Below are 17,554 nucleotides of genomic sequence, written 5' to 3'. Positions count from 1 at the left end.
CATTGTTTCCAGTGAATTTGTAGCATTTTGGAAGTTCTAGAAATAATTCCTTTGGGATTTTCTTTGGGCTCGCATTAAAATCATTGGTTAACTTAATGAAACTTAAGCTCTTCAGCGAGAATTTTGAGTCTTATTAGCCAGGAACATAATGTCCCTTTCCATTTATTCAGTTCGTCCCTCAGTAAAGTATTTTTGTCGTGTGGCGGGTCCACGCACATCTGTTTTTGTTCATTATGAGTTTCTAGAGCTGTGACCCTCCCTTGTTTACAACTGTGATTGCATCCCCTCCGTGTCTCATTTTCAACATGCTCTGGTTGCAGACTGATTTCCTCTTTTACCCAAGGATGGAGAGTGTTTATTTTTTTGTTTCAGTATCTTGTGTTTTTCTTATCCTTTGTTACTAATTTCTTAGTTTTGTTGTCACTTGAGAATAAGGATTTTTTTTTAATTATTTTTTTTAGTTTTAATCTTGTTTTATTGAGGTTGCATTGGTTTATACCATTATATAAATTTCGGGTGTACATCATCATATTTTGACTTCTGTGTAGACTGTGTCATGTTCACCATCCAAAGTCTAGTCGCCATCTCTCACCGTACACATGTGCCCCTTTGCCCCTTTCACCCTATCCTCTACCCCCTTCCCCTGTGGTAACCACTAGTCTATTCTCTGTATCTGGCTGTTTAGTTGTTGTTGTTTTATCTTCCACATATGAGTGAAATCATACAGTGTTTGACTTTCTCCATCTGACTTATTTCGCTTAGCGTAGTACCCTCAAGTTCTATCTGTATTGTCACAAATGGCAAGATTTCATCTTTTTTTAATGGCTGAGTAGATTCCACTGTATGTGTGTGTGTGTGTGTGTGTGTGTGTGTGTATATATATATATATATATATATACCACATCTTCTTTATGAAGGATTTTTTTTAAAGTTCTTCTCTGTTTGGGGGAGTGTCTCATTCCTGTGGAGTCAGGAGTGGGGAATTTCTCTTATTCCCTGGACAAGTCTTATTGGTTTCAAATACTGAATTTGTCCATAGTGCTAGTGTTTTTTCTTATTAGTGCATATTAACTGGGAGAAGTCTCAGTATTCAGAGTTGAAGTTGCTGTGAATTTGTCACAGATTTTGTGAGAACTTGTCCAGATCTTTTATTCTGGACAATGTTGGGGACGGGAGTTTTATGTTTCGTTTTTGCCTGAATTGGAACACCGATGTCTGTTGGGAAAATGGCTACCAAAGAATGTCATCATTGGCGTGGCAAGGAAGAACTGTGTTTTTTTTTTAAAGCCTGCCTTCTGCATTTACTAAGGCAGTTTGAAGTTTGGACGGTACTGCCCCCTCACATAACTGGCACAGCTGCCCTTGGTAGATGCCCTCCTTTTGCCAGCACACCTGCTTTCCTTCCGAGCTGTGTCACCAGCATTGGCAAGAGTGGCTGTTCAGGTGTCAGCTACCAGTGCTGACCGAAGCCTGGGTGCCCCTGCATGAAATTTCCCCTGTCACCCCTTCTTCTCCAGCTCCCATTGCACTGAGCAAGGCGGGTGTTTGACATTATGGGGTCTCCCCAACCAGCTGCTTCCCAGACAGGCTTTTTCTTGTAATGAGTTGAATCATAGCCTTCACCAGAGTCTTATTTCTATCATATTTTACAGAATTTTTAATTTAAATTTGGGACATATATAATTTTTCTAACACAGGTTCAGATTGTTCCCCTTTTAATACTGTGTTGGTCATTTCTGGGTGGGAATTGGTGGGGGGAGGAATTTGATGCCTCGCTCCACTACGCTTAGCTCCTGGCCATCCAGCCACCTGAGCTTCCAGCAGGTGGGAATGGAGCACTCCCCGGGCCCAGCCCACTCCTTACGGTCACCTCCACCTGACCCGGGCCACAGACGGAGGATGGACATTTTGGTCTTATCAATTCCTTGTATTTAATATAATTTTTTTAGCTACCTTTCTTTAGTGCAGTGTGTAGCAGGAGCTGTATTCTCAGGCTTTCTCCTCCTTTCCCAAGTTTCAAACCTATCCTGTCACAAAATACTAAACACATTCAGTGACCTCCTTGCCTCTGTTCTCTGCTGATGGCCTAGGGAGAGGCTGAATCAGACAGGCCGTACGTAAGGGTCTCTAACTGGGAGCTGGAAGGCATGGCAGTGGTGATTGCTTACCTGGGACCTGGGCTGGGAGAGGACGAGATGGGTTAGAAGGTCTTTGAGAGTGTGGAGGATGTCCTGTATCTAAGGGGAAGACGGGACTGCACGTGTTCAGTGAAAGCCCTGCCTCCTGCCTGCACGGTGGACCGTGTGAGGCCGCCTTTCTTTTGCATGGATAATAGGCAACTTCAGACATTTATGACATTTTAAAGGGACCCTGCTCTGCTCATTTGTGAAGATGGACACTTATTTAATTTTAGGGTTTGGCGGGATTTTCTTTGCCTTTTCTGACTTACAGGAGCCTAACTATTGAGAAAGATATATAAAAATTATAAGTAAAATGTGAATTTATTCTTTCTCTTGTTACCTATTTTCCCCCCTCTTTTGGGGTGGGAAGGGACACAAAATATACTAAGGTAAACTGAAATTGACTCTAACAATAGGAATTTTAAGAATTCTATTATGACATCTGTCATTAGCATTTACTTTTAAAGGTAAACGTATTTCAGGATTACATGCCTGAAGTTATATATTATATGAATTGTACATTGTATGTGTTAAGTTGTATTGTATGTCTTTTCTTAAAGGATTTAAATTGGATAAATCAAGAAAAAATACTTTATTATATCTTTAATAATGCATGAATTACTAGAACTACCTCTTCACCAGTCTTAGGATTTTGACCAGTTATATTTGGCAATAAAATCTATCCAGCTGATTTTTTTAATTCTAGATTCTTCCCTTTAAAATAAAGACCCTTGCTACTATGAACTTTTTAAAGAAGTTGAATCCTAAAGCAAGCTTCTCTTATTTTATGACATGAATTGCTCCTCGAATGTCATTGTCAAATTAGTTTTCTTGGGTTAAAGAAAAACAGACTATTCTAACTATTAAAGTTTGCTCTGTGACTAATATCTTACTTTCAGGAAAAAAAATGATGAGGTTTTAATTTCCCAATCTACAAAATAAATTAATTCCTGAGTAATCGTTTGAAGAACTTCCTGTGATACAAATCTTTTGACTGACTAATGTGCGTTATTCTCCATGAATTTTGGTATTTTGGTGCCATCTTGTGGCTTGGCTTTGTAGTAACTTTAGCACTCAGATACATTTTAAACAGTGTCCTGGGCAGGATAAGATGTAGTGGAAATTCATCCAAAATGCAGATCATATACTACTGTAAATCAACAGGAAAAATGTTGAGAATAACTTGTTTGTTTTTTGGTCAGTGGACGGTCAAGAATCATAAGTAGGCAACCTAATATATGCTTCTCAGTTTCTAAAGTTCTGTCTCCATGAATTTTGTCCCTAGTTGCTGCTGTTTGAACGATCTTGGATGAGCAGGTGGAAGTCTTCAGTTCTGCACGAAGGGGAAGGGAACATAAGGAGTGTGAAGTGGAGAGGCCACCTGATTGCTTGGGCCAATAACATGGTAAAAGCACGGCTCCATCGTCCTAAGGCTTCTTCAGAGGAAGAGTGGCTGGAACAAGGGGCTGGACCAAAGGGAAAAGATGCCACATGCTGTGGTGGTCATTTCTAAAAGATCCAAATGGCAATTGATAGCAGACCTGGAAGGTTAAAGAATTAGATTGCTTTTAGCTTTCATAATAGAGTAATTCCCAACATCTTCTGGACTCTATTTTAGAGTAAGAAACCCGAGGCTTGGAGAATAGCCAAGAAAATGAAAAGGCATCTTAATAATTGAAGGGCTGCATTGGGAATGTGATCTTGAAAATACCATTTGCCTATTAGCCAAGGGCAAGTAACAGTTGATATGAAACAAGTGCAGGATATTGCTGATTTCTTTTTGGCTCCCAGTATAATTACAAGCAGAAAATAGGCCTGCCTTATAAAAAGTAGATCGTAATTTTTGGTGCTGCACTTACTTAAAGTTTACTCAGTATGAGTTAGGGCCAGTAGAAAGTTTAAAAATTATCTTTACAACATCTGGCATATCTTTTGGAATTTCAGGGTGTAATTTAGTAAATTAGCTCTATTCAGTTTTAAGTGGTGGTAGAAATCTCCCAGAATCTACCTCACTATTGAGGACTTTCTTACCTCTTCCGGGTCACAGTGAAGGTAAACAGACCTGTGGCCTCGTGGTTGATTTTCAGTTACTGCTTCCGTGATGTTTCCATTTGAGTACTTTAAAATGTCAGAAATAGCTTTCTTTACATACTGGTTTTTCAGATTCAAAACATTTCTAAAAAACAAACTCCATTTTTGTAGTGGAGCAGTACAATTAGAAATGTTATTTGTCCGTCATTTTTGAAACGCAGTTGTTGCTATCTGTACAGTTCACATTTGCATTGTATTTGAGTCACTGATGCCATCCACTGATAAAACCTCTTTCATCCATAAAGAAGGAGAGAGGTTTCTTTTATTTTGGCTTCTCACAGGGTTTGTATGGAGTAGGATCATTTTCCTTTGCATGGCTCCCAGCAGGGCTCAGTAAACACTGTCAGTATTTTGCAGTGCTGGCTATCGGTGGTGTGTAGCAGTGGCTGTTAATAAGTTTTCCTTTACCTTCCTCCTCCTGAGTAAAAGATACTTAATGGTATTTTATTTTCCAGGGTGTGAAGATTTTTGACATCACCTCAAAGCAGAGAATCACCAATGTGCCCCGGGACGATATCAGTCTTCGGCCAGATATGTACCCCTGCAGCCTGTGTTGGAAGGACAACGTGACACTGATTATTGGCTGGGGGACATCTGTCAAGGTGGTTTTCCTTGTCTTTATGATAAGTCTCTGTTGTTATAGATCCACTGAGGATGATCCAAAGAATATGAGTTCTTGAATGGCTTCTTGGAAACAAAATATTTTCACCTGAATATTACTGTCCCATGATGATCATTTAATGCTCAAATTCTTTCATATGCATGAGTTTTAAGATATGGTCTGTCTTTTCCATGCCATGCAAAACAAGTTGTACACCTCTCTCTGTTCAGAATGGTCCTGCCTTTCTTGATCCTTTTAAATTTCTCATAACCCAGTTGGCTGTAGCTGTTTATAGAACATGTGGTCAGCCTTGTTGGTTTGTCAGGCTTTCCTTTCTTTATTCTTTCCATTTCCCTTAGCTTTGACCCATAGCTTCTTCATTAGAGTTGATGGTGGAAAAAGGTTAAAACTAAACCATCCTGCTTGCTTGGTAATAGTTTGAGTGGAGGCCCAGATTAATTGTCATTAAGATTTGGGTCTATTTTGTGGTGTATAATTATCTGCCCTTTCCTTGCCTGGGTAAATGAAATTTAGTTATTCCACAAAAGGAGGCCCAAAGCTTGTTCCCATTTATTTCATGCATACCAGTGCTTGTCTTGTACTGGATACTTCAGAACCAAAAGTTGTTTGTGTCCCTTTAAAAATATGTAGCTTAATCTAAACAAAATAAACTGAAAATTAGCTGAGGTAGAACTGGTATGAGAAATGGTAGAAAATCCCAGCAATAGTCTAATGGAGGAGCTCAGAGTTGAGAGTCAGACAGACTTGAGGTCAAATTCCAGCATCTACATTTATTTCCTGTGTGACCCTCTCTAAGCCTTACTCTCCTCATCTGCAGAGTTGGAGTGCTACTCATTCTCACGTCCTAAATTTGGGGGAGCATTAAATGAGATAACGCATATGAAGAGCTTAGCATAGAATCTGACATATTGTAAGTGCCTGATAAATATCAAGTGTCATCGTTATGCCGTAAAATTCTTAAGGAGTCATGAAAGAGACATGGCTATTTAAAATTTGCTCTTCTCTGGAAAAGAACGCATAAAAATTATTAATGTAATGATTGCTATTACCAAAACAATCATTGGATGTACCAGAAGAACATAAGGTCCTTCTGGCCCTTACTTTGATATATTTAGGTTCTCTTTTCTTTCATTCTAGTTGAACATGGAGTAATTGTTTTCGTGTGTTAAATGAACACAGCCTGATTCACATTTAGGGTCAGAGGAGGAGGCTGTGCCCAGTAGTCTAGGAGGAAAAAAGTGATCCCTCAGTCTTCTTATCCCGTGTGTGTGGTTACTCATATGATTAACTTATATTCTGCATATTTAACAAATTCCTTAAAGGGACCAGGTGGCTTTTTTCTTTGTTTTAAAGTTGTGATTTTCTTTTCTTTTGGTGAAACACAAGGAAAACTAGCCTAGAGAGACACGTAAGAAGTTCATTGATTGCCTACCAGAAATGCTTTCTCTGTTAGGCAGAACAATGGCCCCCAAAGATAGCAGATCCTAATTCCCGCAACTTGTAAATGTTTCTCTATATGGCAAAAGAAGTAATTAATTAAGGATCTTGAGATGGAGAGTTTATCCTGCATTACCTGGGTAGGCCCTAAGTGTCATCCCATGTGTCCTTATTAAGAGGGAGTGGTCCCACAAGAGAGGAAGGTGCTGTGGTAATCCGTTACAACAGGCACAGGAAACTAGGACACTTTCACAGTGCCCAAATTACGCTCCAACTCAAAACATCTGTCCTGTCAAATGTTTCATTTAATTGGAGATTCCTCTTCTTCAGACTCAATTAGTAATATGTTGAGGACTTCTTCTCAGTTCAAAATCTTACTGTGTTGTATTGAAGGAAGAGAAGATAGGACATAATTTTTCTTCTCAGAGAGAGAACACTCCTGTTGGGGAGAAACAACCACAAGTTATGTGCAATTAGAGCTAACTATTTCATTCCTTCATTCATTTGGCTGACAGATACTTACTGAGCTCCTGTGACGTGCCAGGCAATGTTCTAGTGTTGCACATGCATGCCTAGACACAAAGGTGCTGGGGAAATTTACACTCTAGTGAGTGAAGATAGACAAAACAAACTAGCAAGTAAATATACTATGTTGAGGGTGGCAAATACCAAGGAGGAAGATTAAACAGGATAATGGGGCAAGGGGTTGGGAGTGGATGCCATTTAATACAGAGTGGTCCAGGGAAGGCCTCTCTCTTGACTAACATGTCATCTGGGCAGAGATATGGAGGGAGGACGCTGTGCAGCTGTGGGGGCGGAGGTGTCAGCAAGGGAGCAGCTGGTACAAAATGCTTGAAGCCAGAGTGTGATTGGTCTGTTTTTGAGAAGCATAACAAAAGTCATTCTTGGCAGAGAGGATGGGGCAATGTGCAGGACAGCGACAGAGGGGAGAGAGGAGATATGTCTATGGGTGTGTTGTGGTGGAGCAGATCACGTAGGGGCTCAAAGGCCTTTGTGAAATCTTTAGTTTCAGTGAGATAGGAAGCCAGCAGAGGGTGTTGAGCAGTGGAGTTAGTTTAATGGTCTAACTTGGATTTTAAAAGGATCACCAGTCACTGTGTGGAGCAAAGGGGTAGGAAAGAGAAGAGATTGGATGGGAGGCTGCTGCAGTAACCTCAGTGAAAAAGAGTGGTGTCTTGGATCAGCCTAGTGGAGCTGATGAGGAATGACTGGATTCTGGATATATTTTGAGGGTCGACCCTGTAGTATTTGTTGATGGTTGAGTGTGGGACGTGAGAAAAAGAGAGAAGTCAATAGTGACTTTTTTTACTTGAGGAACTAGAAAACAAAGCTACCTTTTACTGAAATGGGAAAGACTGCTGATGAGCATGTGTAGAGGAAAAAAGAAGTTGTTTTTGTGCATATCCACTCAAGATGCCTATTAGACACATAAGTGGAGAAGTGGAGGAGACAGTTAGATGAAGCAGTTAGTGTTCAAGGGCAAGCACCTACCTGCGGTTGTAAAGGGCTCTTGAAATCATTGCTCTGCTCTTCCACTGCACGTGAGCTCTGGGCAGCACTTAGCTGTCACCTGCTGCTCCCCATCTATGAGACAGGTGCTGGGATCAGAGCTCAGACCACGGAACTGAGGAGCGGGAGATGGAGCCACGGCCCAGCTGCCACTGGTGCCATGTGTCCTTGTCTTCAGAGAGGTCGTAGCATGGCCCAAGAGTCGCAGTCTGGTCTTGGCATGAGTTCACTTCTTCCAGGAAGCCTTCCTCCCCTGCCACTGGGTGCTCCTGCTCTATACTTCTGTACTTCCCCAGCACACTTGAGTAAAATGCCTTTACTTCATTGTATCTCCCCACTGCACCATAATCTTCCTAAGAAAAGAGATGTGTCTGTTTTACAAAGCCCCTAACTCAGGACTGGTGTCCAGTAGTTGCTCAGAAGTGCTAGTTAGTATTATATATATATTCGTACTTTGTATTCTTATACTTCAGACCGCTTGAAACAGAAAAGTACTCATGTACTTTTGTCAGCACATTAACACAGTCATCCATTTGGCTTTGTGGAGCGTGCTTGTTAGACAGTTTAGTAGTTGCCCTAGAAAGTGTGGGCAGAAGAGGATAACATATGAAATCAAAACTCTAATGAAAAGAGAAGGATACTGGGGAAAATCGGAGACGTTGTCTGATGTGGACAGGAGACAAGTGACAAAAAGCAGTCAAGGGAGGAAGTAGCCGATCACTTCTAAGTAAATAAATGCTTATACCTCCAAAGCCACGGGTTCAAGTCCTGTGTTAGAGAAAGCGAGTACTTTCGTGTATTCACTGCATTGCTGGACAGCAGTTTGGATGTGTGTATTAAACAAACAAAAAAAACCTTGTGAAAATTCACATACCCGTTGGTCTATCAATTTTATATCTAGCAATTTATCCTAAGGAAACAAAAGTCCGAAGGTTTTATAGACAAGTGTGTTAATTACACCATTGCTTGCATTAGAGATAGAGCAAATAACTAACGTCTAAAAGGGGATTGATTAAATACATTATAGTGCACTTGTGATGAAATACTATGGAGACATTAAGGATTCTTGTTGTGGAAGAATATTTAATAATATATCAAGTTATTTGTAGTAAATCGTTAGGTTAATAAAAGTGGCTTCCCCCCAAAAAGGATTGTTAATAATGTTCACTTTGTGCTGAGACAACAGATACTTGTTTTTTCTCTTTTTGTTTTCCTATATTTTAGAATTTTCCATATTGTAGCTATACTTAGGATATCAGCTGTACAAGAACACAGTAAATATCATCTGTAAGAAAAAGGGAAAAAACCTGACCCCTGACGAAGGTTGTGTGGGGTCAGTCCTTAACTTCAGAATCAGTCTTAACCTGGATGGGGAACTTACGTGCATTTTTGTTGTGTCTTATTTCAAAATAGAATATATTCGCTTTTGAAAGTATAGCAGAGGAAATAGAAAATATCCATAGTCTTACCACCCTAAAACAACCATTGTTAACACACATATGTGTTGTATATTGTGTGTGAGTGATAAATAACACACACATCAATTTGTATCCAAACTGTATACATACTATTTAAAATAGGGGTAGCAAACTTCTTCAGTAAAGGGCTAGGAGTCAATATTTTAGATTGTGCAGGCCACATCCTGTTTCTGCTGAGTATTTTTCTTTTTTCTCCCTTTTTGCTTTCGTTTTTATTTCCCTTTCCCTTCCCCACTTCCTGCCTTAAAAAATGTAAAAACTATGCTGTTTACAGGCCGTAAAACACATGACAGAGGCCGGATTGTAGTTTGCCAACAGCTGATTTAAATTATGTAATACATTGATTTTAATATACTCGAGAGAAGAGGAGCACGTGCTACCTTTGCAAAGTATTATTTAGCAACAGTGAAATAAATTACTACTAAGTAATCAGAGACCTCAGACCTAACGTGAGTGTTGCCCAGACCGACCACTGGGCATTTTTGTCCATATACTTCTGCCAGAGCTTTATCTGGATGATGAGCAAAGTAGTCCTTAAGTAGAGTTGCAGAGAATGGGTCATTGGAAACATGTTAAAACTATATTATAGTTTTCTTTCTTTCTTTGCCCTTCAATAAGACTTTATTAGAGAATAATGTTGGAGAAAATGAGTAATGGTTGCTGTATGTCGTTGAAATTAATTTCTCTCACTTGAGTCCTAGGGTAGATTATGTGCACTCCATCTTCAGAGCTACATGGCTGATTTAACGAAAGTATCACATATTGAGTGAAATGTTATAAACAGTTTTCCATCAAATGAATAAAATAACCTGTGAATTTGTTTTCTAGATATGCTCAGTGAAGGAACGGCATGCCAGTGAAATGAGGGACTTGCCGAGTCGATATGTTGAAATAGGTACGCCTTCTATGCACGTACACAAGCCTTCAAAAGAGAGTCCATTTTATTAAGGGGACACCTAAGGCCATCTTCTTCTTCAGGGCTTAGCACTTGGGACCTTGATGAAATAGGTCAAGAAGCATTGTGTCTTCAACTTTGAAACTTCTCTGTAGAGACCCTTTTCTCTAAGTGTATTTCCAATTTTTACACAATAATTTTGTAGTTGGCTTTGAAGTCGCATAACTGTGGGTTTGGGTTCTTTTATCACCTGAACTTTGGACAAATTTCTGCGTGCCTCAATATTCCCATCTATAAAATGTGGAAAAGAATACCTGGTCCTCCACAGGTTGTTTGTAAGAATTCCAAGAGTTCGTGCATGCACAGCTCATAGCACAGGACTGACCCCTGGTCCTGTACCTTCTAAATATTAATTTTCATCATCACTGGTCTGGTCCAGACTGCCACAATCTTGTATCTGATCAGTGCAGCAGCCTCCTAACCAGTTGCTCTCCTTCCACCATGAATTACTGGAATCTGGTCCCCCCCCCATGCAGTCAAAATACAAATCAGAGCATGTCACCACCCTTCAGTCCCTTCCCTTTGTTCTTAGGATGAAGATGAGACTCCTTACCATGGGCCACAGGGGTCCGTGGTGGCCTGCACCTGCCTTTCTAGCTTCAGCCCGTCGTAAGCTTCTCCTTGGTCCCTGTGCTGTGGCCACAGTGGCCTTCTTTCATCTCTCTGTGTCTAGAATGCGCTTGCCTCTTTTCACTTCATTGCCCCTTAGTCACCCTTGACCATACCTCAGCTCGAGTGTCACTTTCCTGGGAAAGCCCGCTGGACCCCCTGCCTAGGTCTAATCCTCCCAGCAGAGGCGTGTGTACCACTCCCCCTTCAACCACTTGTTTCAGTTGCTGAAACAACTGATAGCGTGATTACTCAGTGCTTTTCTCTCTCTTCCACCAGCCTGTAACCTCCTCCAGAGCACACCCTTGGTCTGTCTCTGCTCAGGGTTTGTGTCTCAGGGACCTGGTCCCGTGCCTGGCACATGGTGCTAAATAATACTGTGTCGAATGAATCAGTGACTCTGGGAAACAAGCATTCTGCAGAAGCATGCCAAGGATGATATACCATGAGCTTTATAACTTAGTGCAAAGTTGTTCAGACAGAAAGGATGAAAATTGACTGACTTTTGTCAATTAAACAGGTGTGGTAAAGCTAATTTTGTAGTATTTAGAACTGAGCAATAGGCAATAGAGTCGTGTGTCCAAAAAATTTTTGCCATATTATAAGTCAGCTGCAAAGTTCATTTACCCATTTGGATGATGGATATGGAATATAAATTTGATGGGTCATTATAACAAGGTGAAGCCAAGATAAATCATTTGCACATTTCTAAAAACAGAGAAAGATGTATATTACCCACATGGCTAATACTGTTATAAAATTTAAATCTGGGATATTTTGTACATGAAGTCAGAAGTTGATGGTGGCATTTTAATAACTTTTTGCCTTAGAAGGATAAATAAGTACATAGTTCATATTGCTCAGAGTATGGACAAAATAGGTATATGCAGAATATAATGGTACTGAGAAAAACTGAGGAACAAGGTAATAGAGAAGACTGATAACTCGAAGATGAAGATAATTATTTCAGGATCTCTCTTCTTTCCTGCCACCCTCCATTGCCTCCTAGAAAAAACACTCTGCACATCTCAATGCATAGTGTCCTGAGGAATAAGTATTAGAATATTTTAAATACAGATGAGTAAAAGAAAATAAGCAGAAACTCTGGGAATTTTTAAGGATGTAAAAATTGCCAGGGAGGCCTAAAAACATAGCAGTTGTCCTCTTTTCTCAGTACATGATGGTTATCGCTCACAACGTGCTAGGTCTGGGGCATGGCACTATGTGTTACCTGCATCGGTTCACTTCACTCTCACAGAGCCCTCTGAAGGGCAGGTAGCACGCTTCTCATCCTATAGACGAGAAAACTGGGGCTCAGGGAGGTAAATGACTTGTCCAAGATCTTACTACCATGACGTTAAAGTGGATAGAATCTGACTCTGCAGAACCACCAAAAGCTGCCAGGGAGGCAAGGCAGTTTGCCGAATTCCTGTCTGGTCTTGATTCGGTTACTTCACCTTCCTGAGCCAGGCTTCTCTCACCTGTAAAAGGGATGTGACATACCTTTCTGGATGGTTGTGAGAATTAGTGTGACGAAAGTAACGTCTGTAACATGGTACTTGGCACACCTAGACACTCACTGAATGATGGTGGTTCTTGTCACTGTGCACACTTCAATCTCAGCTCCGTGATTGCTCATAGCTGGCCCAGTGGTGGCCCTAGAGCCCAGGGGTCACGTTATTAAAGTGTAGTTCATCTGTACTACAATTTACGTGAAATAGATCATGTGTGGCTACTAACAATATCACATTACTGACATTTTACTGCTATGGTTAGTGGTTAAGTACCATTTTTTCCCCTCTTGAGAGCAAACCTTTAAGAATGTAAACCGTTTCCACAGCAGGAGGCAACGTGGTTTAGGTAAGAGTCCTTGACTAGGATAAAGGAAAAGAGAAATATTAGGAGGTCTGGATTACAATTTGCTTTAGCCCTGAACAGCAAGAGCCACTGTTCTTTAGTAAAAGAGGTGAAAACGGCATTAAGATTAAAGAAATTCCTGTGACTGTACTGTCTTAGAAGCTGAATGTTTATAACTCTTCCTTAGATGTCAGAATCCCAACAACAACACAAAAGTTATTGCTCTCAATAGGATATTAATTTATTCTTATAAATGAAAAATAATAATGATGAAGATTAAGCTTACTGGCCAGTCACCAACCCATGAAGACATTCTCTGTACATCAGGCTTTTGGGATGTCATTTCTTCTTCCACATTACCTTGTTAAAAGTAGGTTGTGGTCCATGCCTACTGTACTTATTTTAACTTGGATCTCTGTGTTCTCACGGGACTTCCTAACCCTCTGGCACTTTCACCAGAGTCTTCCATGGTCTTTATGGAGTGGTACTTGGGGAGCTGATATTATGTTGTTAGGAAATGAAGCCAATATCTGTGTGTCATTTCTGGGTGTCTACTGCCAGGAGCAGGTGACTTACATGCAAGGAATTAATGATTGACTTCCTAGTCTTGATTTCATATGGAAGTTTTTTTCCAAAAAGAAAAATCAAGAGAAAAACTATGTGGGAATCGATGTAAAATGATGGAGGAGCCAAGAAGAAAGAAAAGGAGGAGAAAAGAAGGGACATCTTCTCTTTGATTAAACAGTGTCAGTATCTTCAGTGGAACCAAGGCTCTGGCTCCTAGAATTCAGCCTGTCATTCTATTTTCAGCCACTTGACTGATTGGGAAAACAGTGACCTGGAAATGGGAGTCTGTTCCCGTGATGGAGGAGAGCTGAGAGATCTGTCTGTCTTAGATCTAAGGGTCTCTCTCCATCCGCCTGTTATTGTTCTGACGCAGACATGCAGGTTCCAGCAGGGGGACAGTCCTCTGTGCACGTGAGTGACGTGGTTCATCTCGTAGTCTAAGGTTCAGCAGGCGTCATGCCAGCTCTGGCATCATTCAAGTTGTTTTCTCTTGAGGATCTGGCTGTGTACGAATTTTCTCTTCTAATTTAGTGTGACTCTCTCTAATCTATTCATTCTTCTGTTCTGCATTGAATTTTTTTCCTGACATTTTATTATGAAAACTTTAAAAGACAACAAAGTACAGAATTTTACAGAGTGCCTGTATACTCACCTCCTAGAGTCTGCAGTTAAGATTTTGTTGTATTTGGGGCCGGCCCCGTGGCTGAGTGGTTAAGTTCGCGTGCTCCGCTGCAGCGGCCCAGGGTTTCACTGGTTCGGATCCTGGGCGCGGACATGGTACCTCTCATCAGGCCACGTTGAGGCGGCGTCCCACGTGCCACAACTGGAAGGACCCACAACTAAAATATACAACTATGTACTGGGGGGATTTGTGGAGAAAAAGCAGGAAAAAAAAAAAGATTGGCAATAGTTAGCTCAGGTGCCAATCTTTAAAAAAAAAAAAAAAGATTTTGTTGTATTTGCTCTGCTTCTCTGTCCATTCCTCCTCAAAGTAAGAACCCAGTCCCACTCAGTGCTGGAGACACAAACGTTTGTTGTTGGGAGTGGCATTAATTAATTTTCTCCATAATAAGTAGTAAGAAGTCTGGAGCACCTGAAGTAACAAAGATATTTTATTCCTTTTATAACAGCAACCACCAGGCTCATGCTACATACTTTACAAGCAGAATTTCATTTAGTATTCACAGTGATCCCAGTGGGTGGGGGCTATTAGCCCATTTTATAGATGGAGAAACGCTAAGGTTCAGAGGGGTCAAGTAACCTGCTGAAGATGGTTACATTCATAAGCAAAGAAGGCAACATTTGAACTCAGATACGCCTGCTGTCAAAGCTGTTGCTCATAACAGCAGTGCCGTAACATTCTTCCCATGCATGCCTCTCCCTAACCCCTGGACCTCCTTTGCAGCCAGAGGAGCTGTTGAGAAGGACAGAGACTTGCTCCAGACATTCACATAAAAACCATAGGGTAGAAATTCTCTAGAATCCAAAGACCCCTTCATACATACCGGAGATGTCTGCTCACCTGTTCTTCTTCTGATAGCCACATAAATGGGAATAATGCAGTAGGTTTGTTTTCTTTTTGATTCGGAGAAATATCTCCTATGGAGAAATAAAAGTTGCATTTCCACTTGTATTCTCCTGGGACTGAGAGCTCTTCATTGTCCCTCCTCCACATTGTCAGGGAAGCTCTATAGCATAGTTGCCGTGGATGGCTATCAGAATTGTTTCTAAAGAAAGGGAACCAAATCCACACTGTGAGGCAGTTCTTGCAACCCTTTCAAAAAGAAAAAAAGCTCTGGTTTGCTCTTTTTTAGTGTTTGACTTTAGTTGATGCATCAGGGTAGTTTTGGGGTTTGCATTTGCTCTCTAAAATTATTTATTCACTTTTAAATTTTATTGTGGTAAGAACAGGTGACATGAGATCTACTACCTCAACAAATTTTTAAGCGTACAATACGTTACAGTCACGTGCTGGATAAAGACATTTTGGTCAAATACAGCTGCATATTCAATGATGGTCCCATAAGATGGTAATGGAGCTGAAAAGTTCCTATTGCCTACTGACATCTTAATGTCACACTTGGGTGTGGTTGAGGATGACATTGAGGAGCTCCTTGAGGTGGTTCCTGAGGCATCAGCTAACGAGGAATTGTAAGGACTGGACAGGAACGCATAACTGATGCAGAAGCAAGAGAAAAGGAAACTGCAGGAGAAGAAAAAGCAGAAGAATCTCGAAGAAAACTCACAGTGAAGGGATGAGCAGAAGCTTTTGTAGACCTCAACCAGCTCCTTAAAAAGATTGAAAACATGGACCCCACCACTGAAGCTTTCATTAATAGAGAGGAATGTTCATGGTGCATTATCTGCTTAACAAGTAAATCTGTGATGAAAAGAGAAACCAAGCAAACCACCATGGACATATTTCTAAAATGAGTGACACCTCCTCAAGAAGGGCCTCAGGCAAGTCCTTCCAGAGGTATTCCAGAAGAAGTCATTGTTGTCATAGGAGGTGACAGCTCCATGCGTGTTATGGCCCCTGAAGACCTTCCAGTGGGACAAGATGTGGAGGTAGAAGACAATGATATTGATGATCCTGACCCTGTGCAGGCCTAGGCTAATGTGTGTTTGTGTCTTAATTTTTAGCAAAAAGTTTTAAAAATAGAAAAAAGCTTATGAAATGAGAATATAGAGAAAATATTTTTGCACAGCTGTGCAGTGTGTTTGTGTTTTAAGCTAAGTGTTATTACAAAAGAGTCAAAAAGTTAAAAGTTAAAAGCTTATAAAGTAAAAAAGTTACAGTAAGCTAAGGTAATTTATTATTGAAGAAAGAAAAATATTTTTTTATAAATATAGCACAGCCTAAGTGTACAGTATTTATAAAGTCTACGGTAGTGTCCAGTGATGTCCTTGGCCTCCACATTCACTCATGACTCACTCACTCACTCACCCAGAGCAACTTCCAGTCCTGCAAACTGCGTTCATGGTAAGTCCCCTATGCAGGTGTGTTATTTTTTATCTCTTGTACCCTATCTTTACTGTACCTTTTCTATGTTTAGATATGTCTAGATACCCAAATACTTACCATTGTGTTACACTTGCCTGCAGTATTCAGTACAGTAACATGCTGTACAGGTTTGTAGCCTAGGAGCAGTAGGCTAGACCATATAGCCTAGGTGTGTGTAGTAGGCTATACCATCTAGGTTTGTGTAAATACACTATGATGTTTGCGCAACAATGAAGTCACCTAACCATGCGTTTCTCACACATATCCTGTTACTAAGTGACACATGACCATATTGTTAGCTATAGGTACAGGGTTGTATAGCACATCTCCGGGGCTTACTCATCTTGCTCAACTGAAACTTTATGCCTGTAGATTAGCAGCTCCCCATTTTCTCCTCCCCCCAGCCCTTGACAATCACTATTCCACTCTGATTCTATGAGTTTGACTGTTTTAGGTACCTCATATAAGTGGAATCATGCAATATTTGTTGTTCTGTGACTGGTTTATTTCACTTAGCATAAAGTCCTCAGGGTTCACCCATCTTGTTGCATATCGCAGACTTTTCTTCTTTTAAGGTTGGATAGTATTCCATTGCATGTATATACCACATTTTCTCTATCCCTTGCTCTGTCGATGGACATTTAGGTTGTTTCCACATCTTGGCAGTTGTGAATAGTGCTCCTGTGAATATGGCAGTGCAAATCTTTCTTCAAGATCTTGATTTCACTTCTTTTGGATAAATACCTGGAAGTAGAATTGCTGGGTCATATGTTAACTCTATTTTTAATTTTTTGAGGAACCTCCATAGTGGCTGCACCATTTTGCATTCCCACCAACAGTGTGGGAGGGTTCCCTTTTCTCCAGATCCTCTCCAAAACTTGTCCTTTCTTTTTTTGCTAACAGCCTATTTACTACTTGAAGTGTGACTGTGTGATTTGAACCTTTTGACCCAGCAGGTCCTTGACCATTATCTTTTCTGTTGTCTAAGCAGTGTTGTGCTTAGCAAAGCAGCTTAGCTTTGTCATTTCACACAACAGTGTGCTAAATATTGATAGAAAATATGCAATTAAATTGTAGACTCAACTTGTTTTAAATGGTTTCTGACTTACGTGTACTGTGGCTCCTGGTTGGAATGTTTTTGTTACTTTGTCCATTAGCCATTCCCTTCTATTTCATTCCCAAATGTTAGGTCTTCTCCAGGACTTGCTCATGTAAAGCATTGTA

At 40.5% G+C, this 17,554-nt stretch overlaps 1 protein-coding gene across 1 annotated transcript in view; it reads left to right on the top strand.

The window, feature by feature from the left end:
* The window catches only part of VPS41 (VPS41 subunit of HOPS complex), a 177,852-nt gene that overhangs the window by 102,092 nt on the left and 58,206 nt on the right, over window positions 1–17,554 (top strand). Inside the window, exons 8-10 of the mRNA XM_046669630.1 lie at window positions 3,466–3,585; window positions 4,727–4,873; window positions 10,167–10,233. Coding sequence (XP_046525586.1) covers window positions 3,466–3,585; window positions 4,727–4,873; window positions 10,167–10,233 — 334 coding nt within the window. The remainder of the gene's footprint in view (window positions 1–3,465; window positions 3,586–4,726; window positions 4,874–10,166; window positions 10,234–17,554) is intronic.

The sequence above is a fragment of the Equus quagga genome, chromosome 8, assembly GCF_021613505.1.
Source record: "Equus quagga isolate Etosha38 chromosome 8, UCLA_HA_Equagga_1.0, whole genome shotgun sequence".
Taxonomy (NCBI): Eukaryota; Metazoa; Chordata; class Mammalia; order Perissodactyla; family Equidae; genus Equus; species Equus quagga.
The sequence above is the reverse complement of the archived record's forward strand: the minus strand, read 5'-3'. Positions and strand labels throughout refer to the sequence as shown.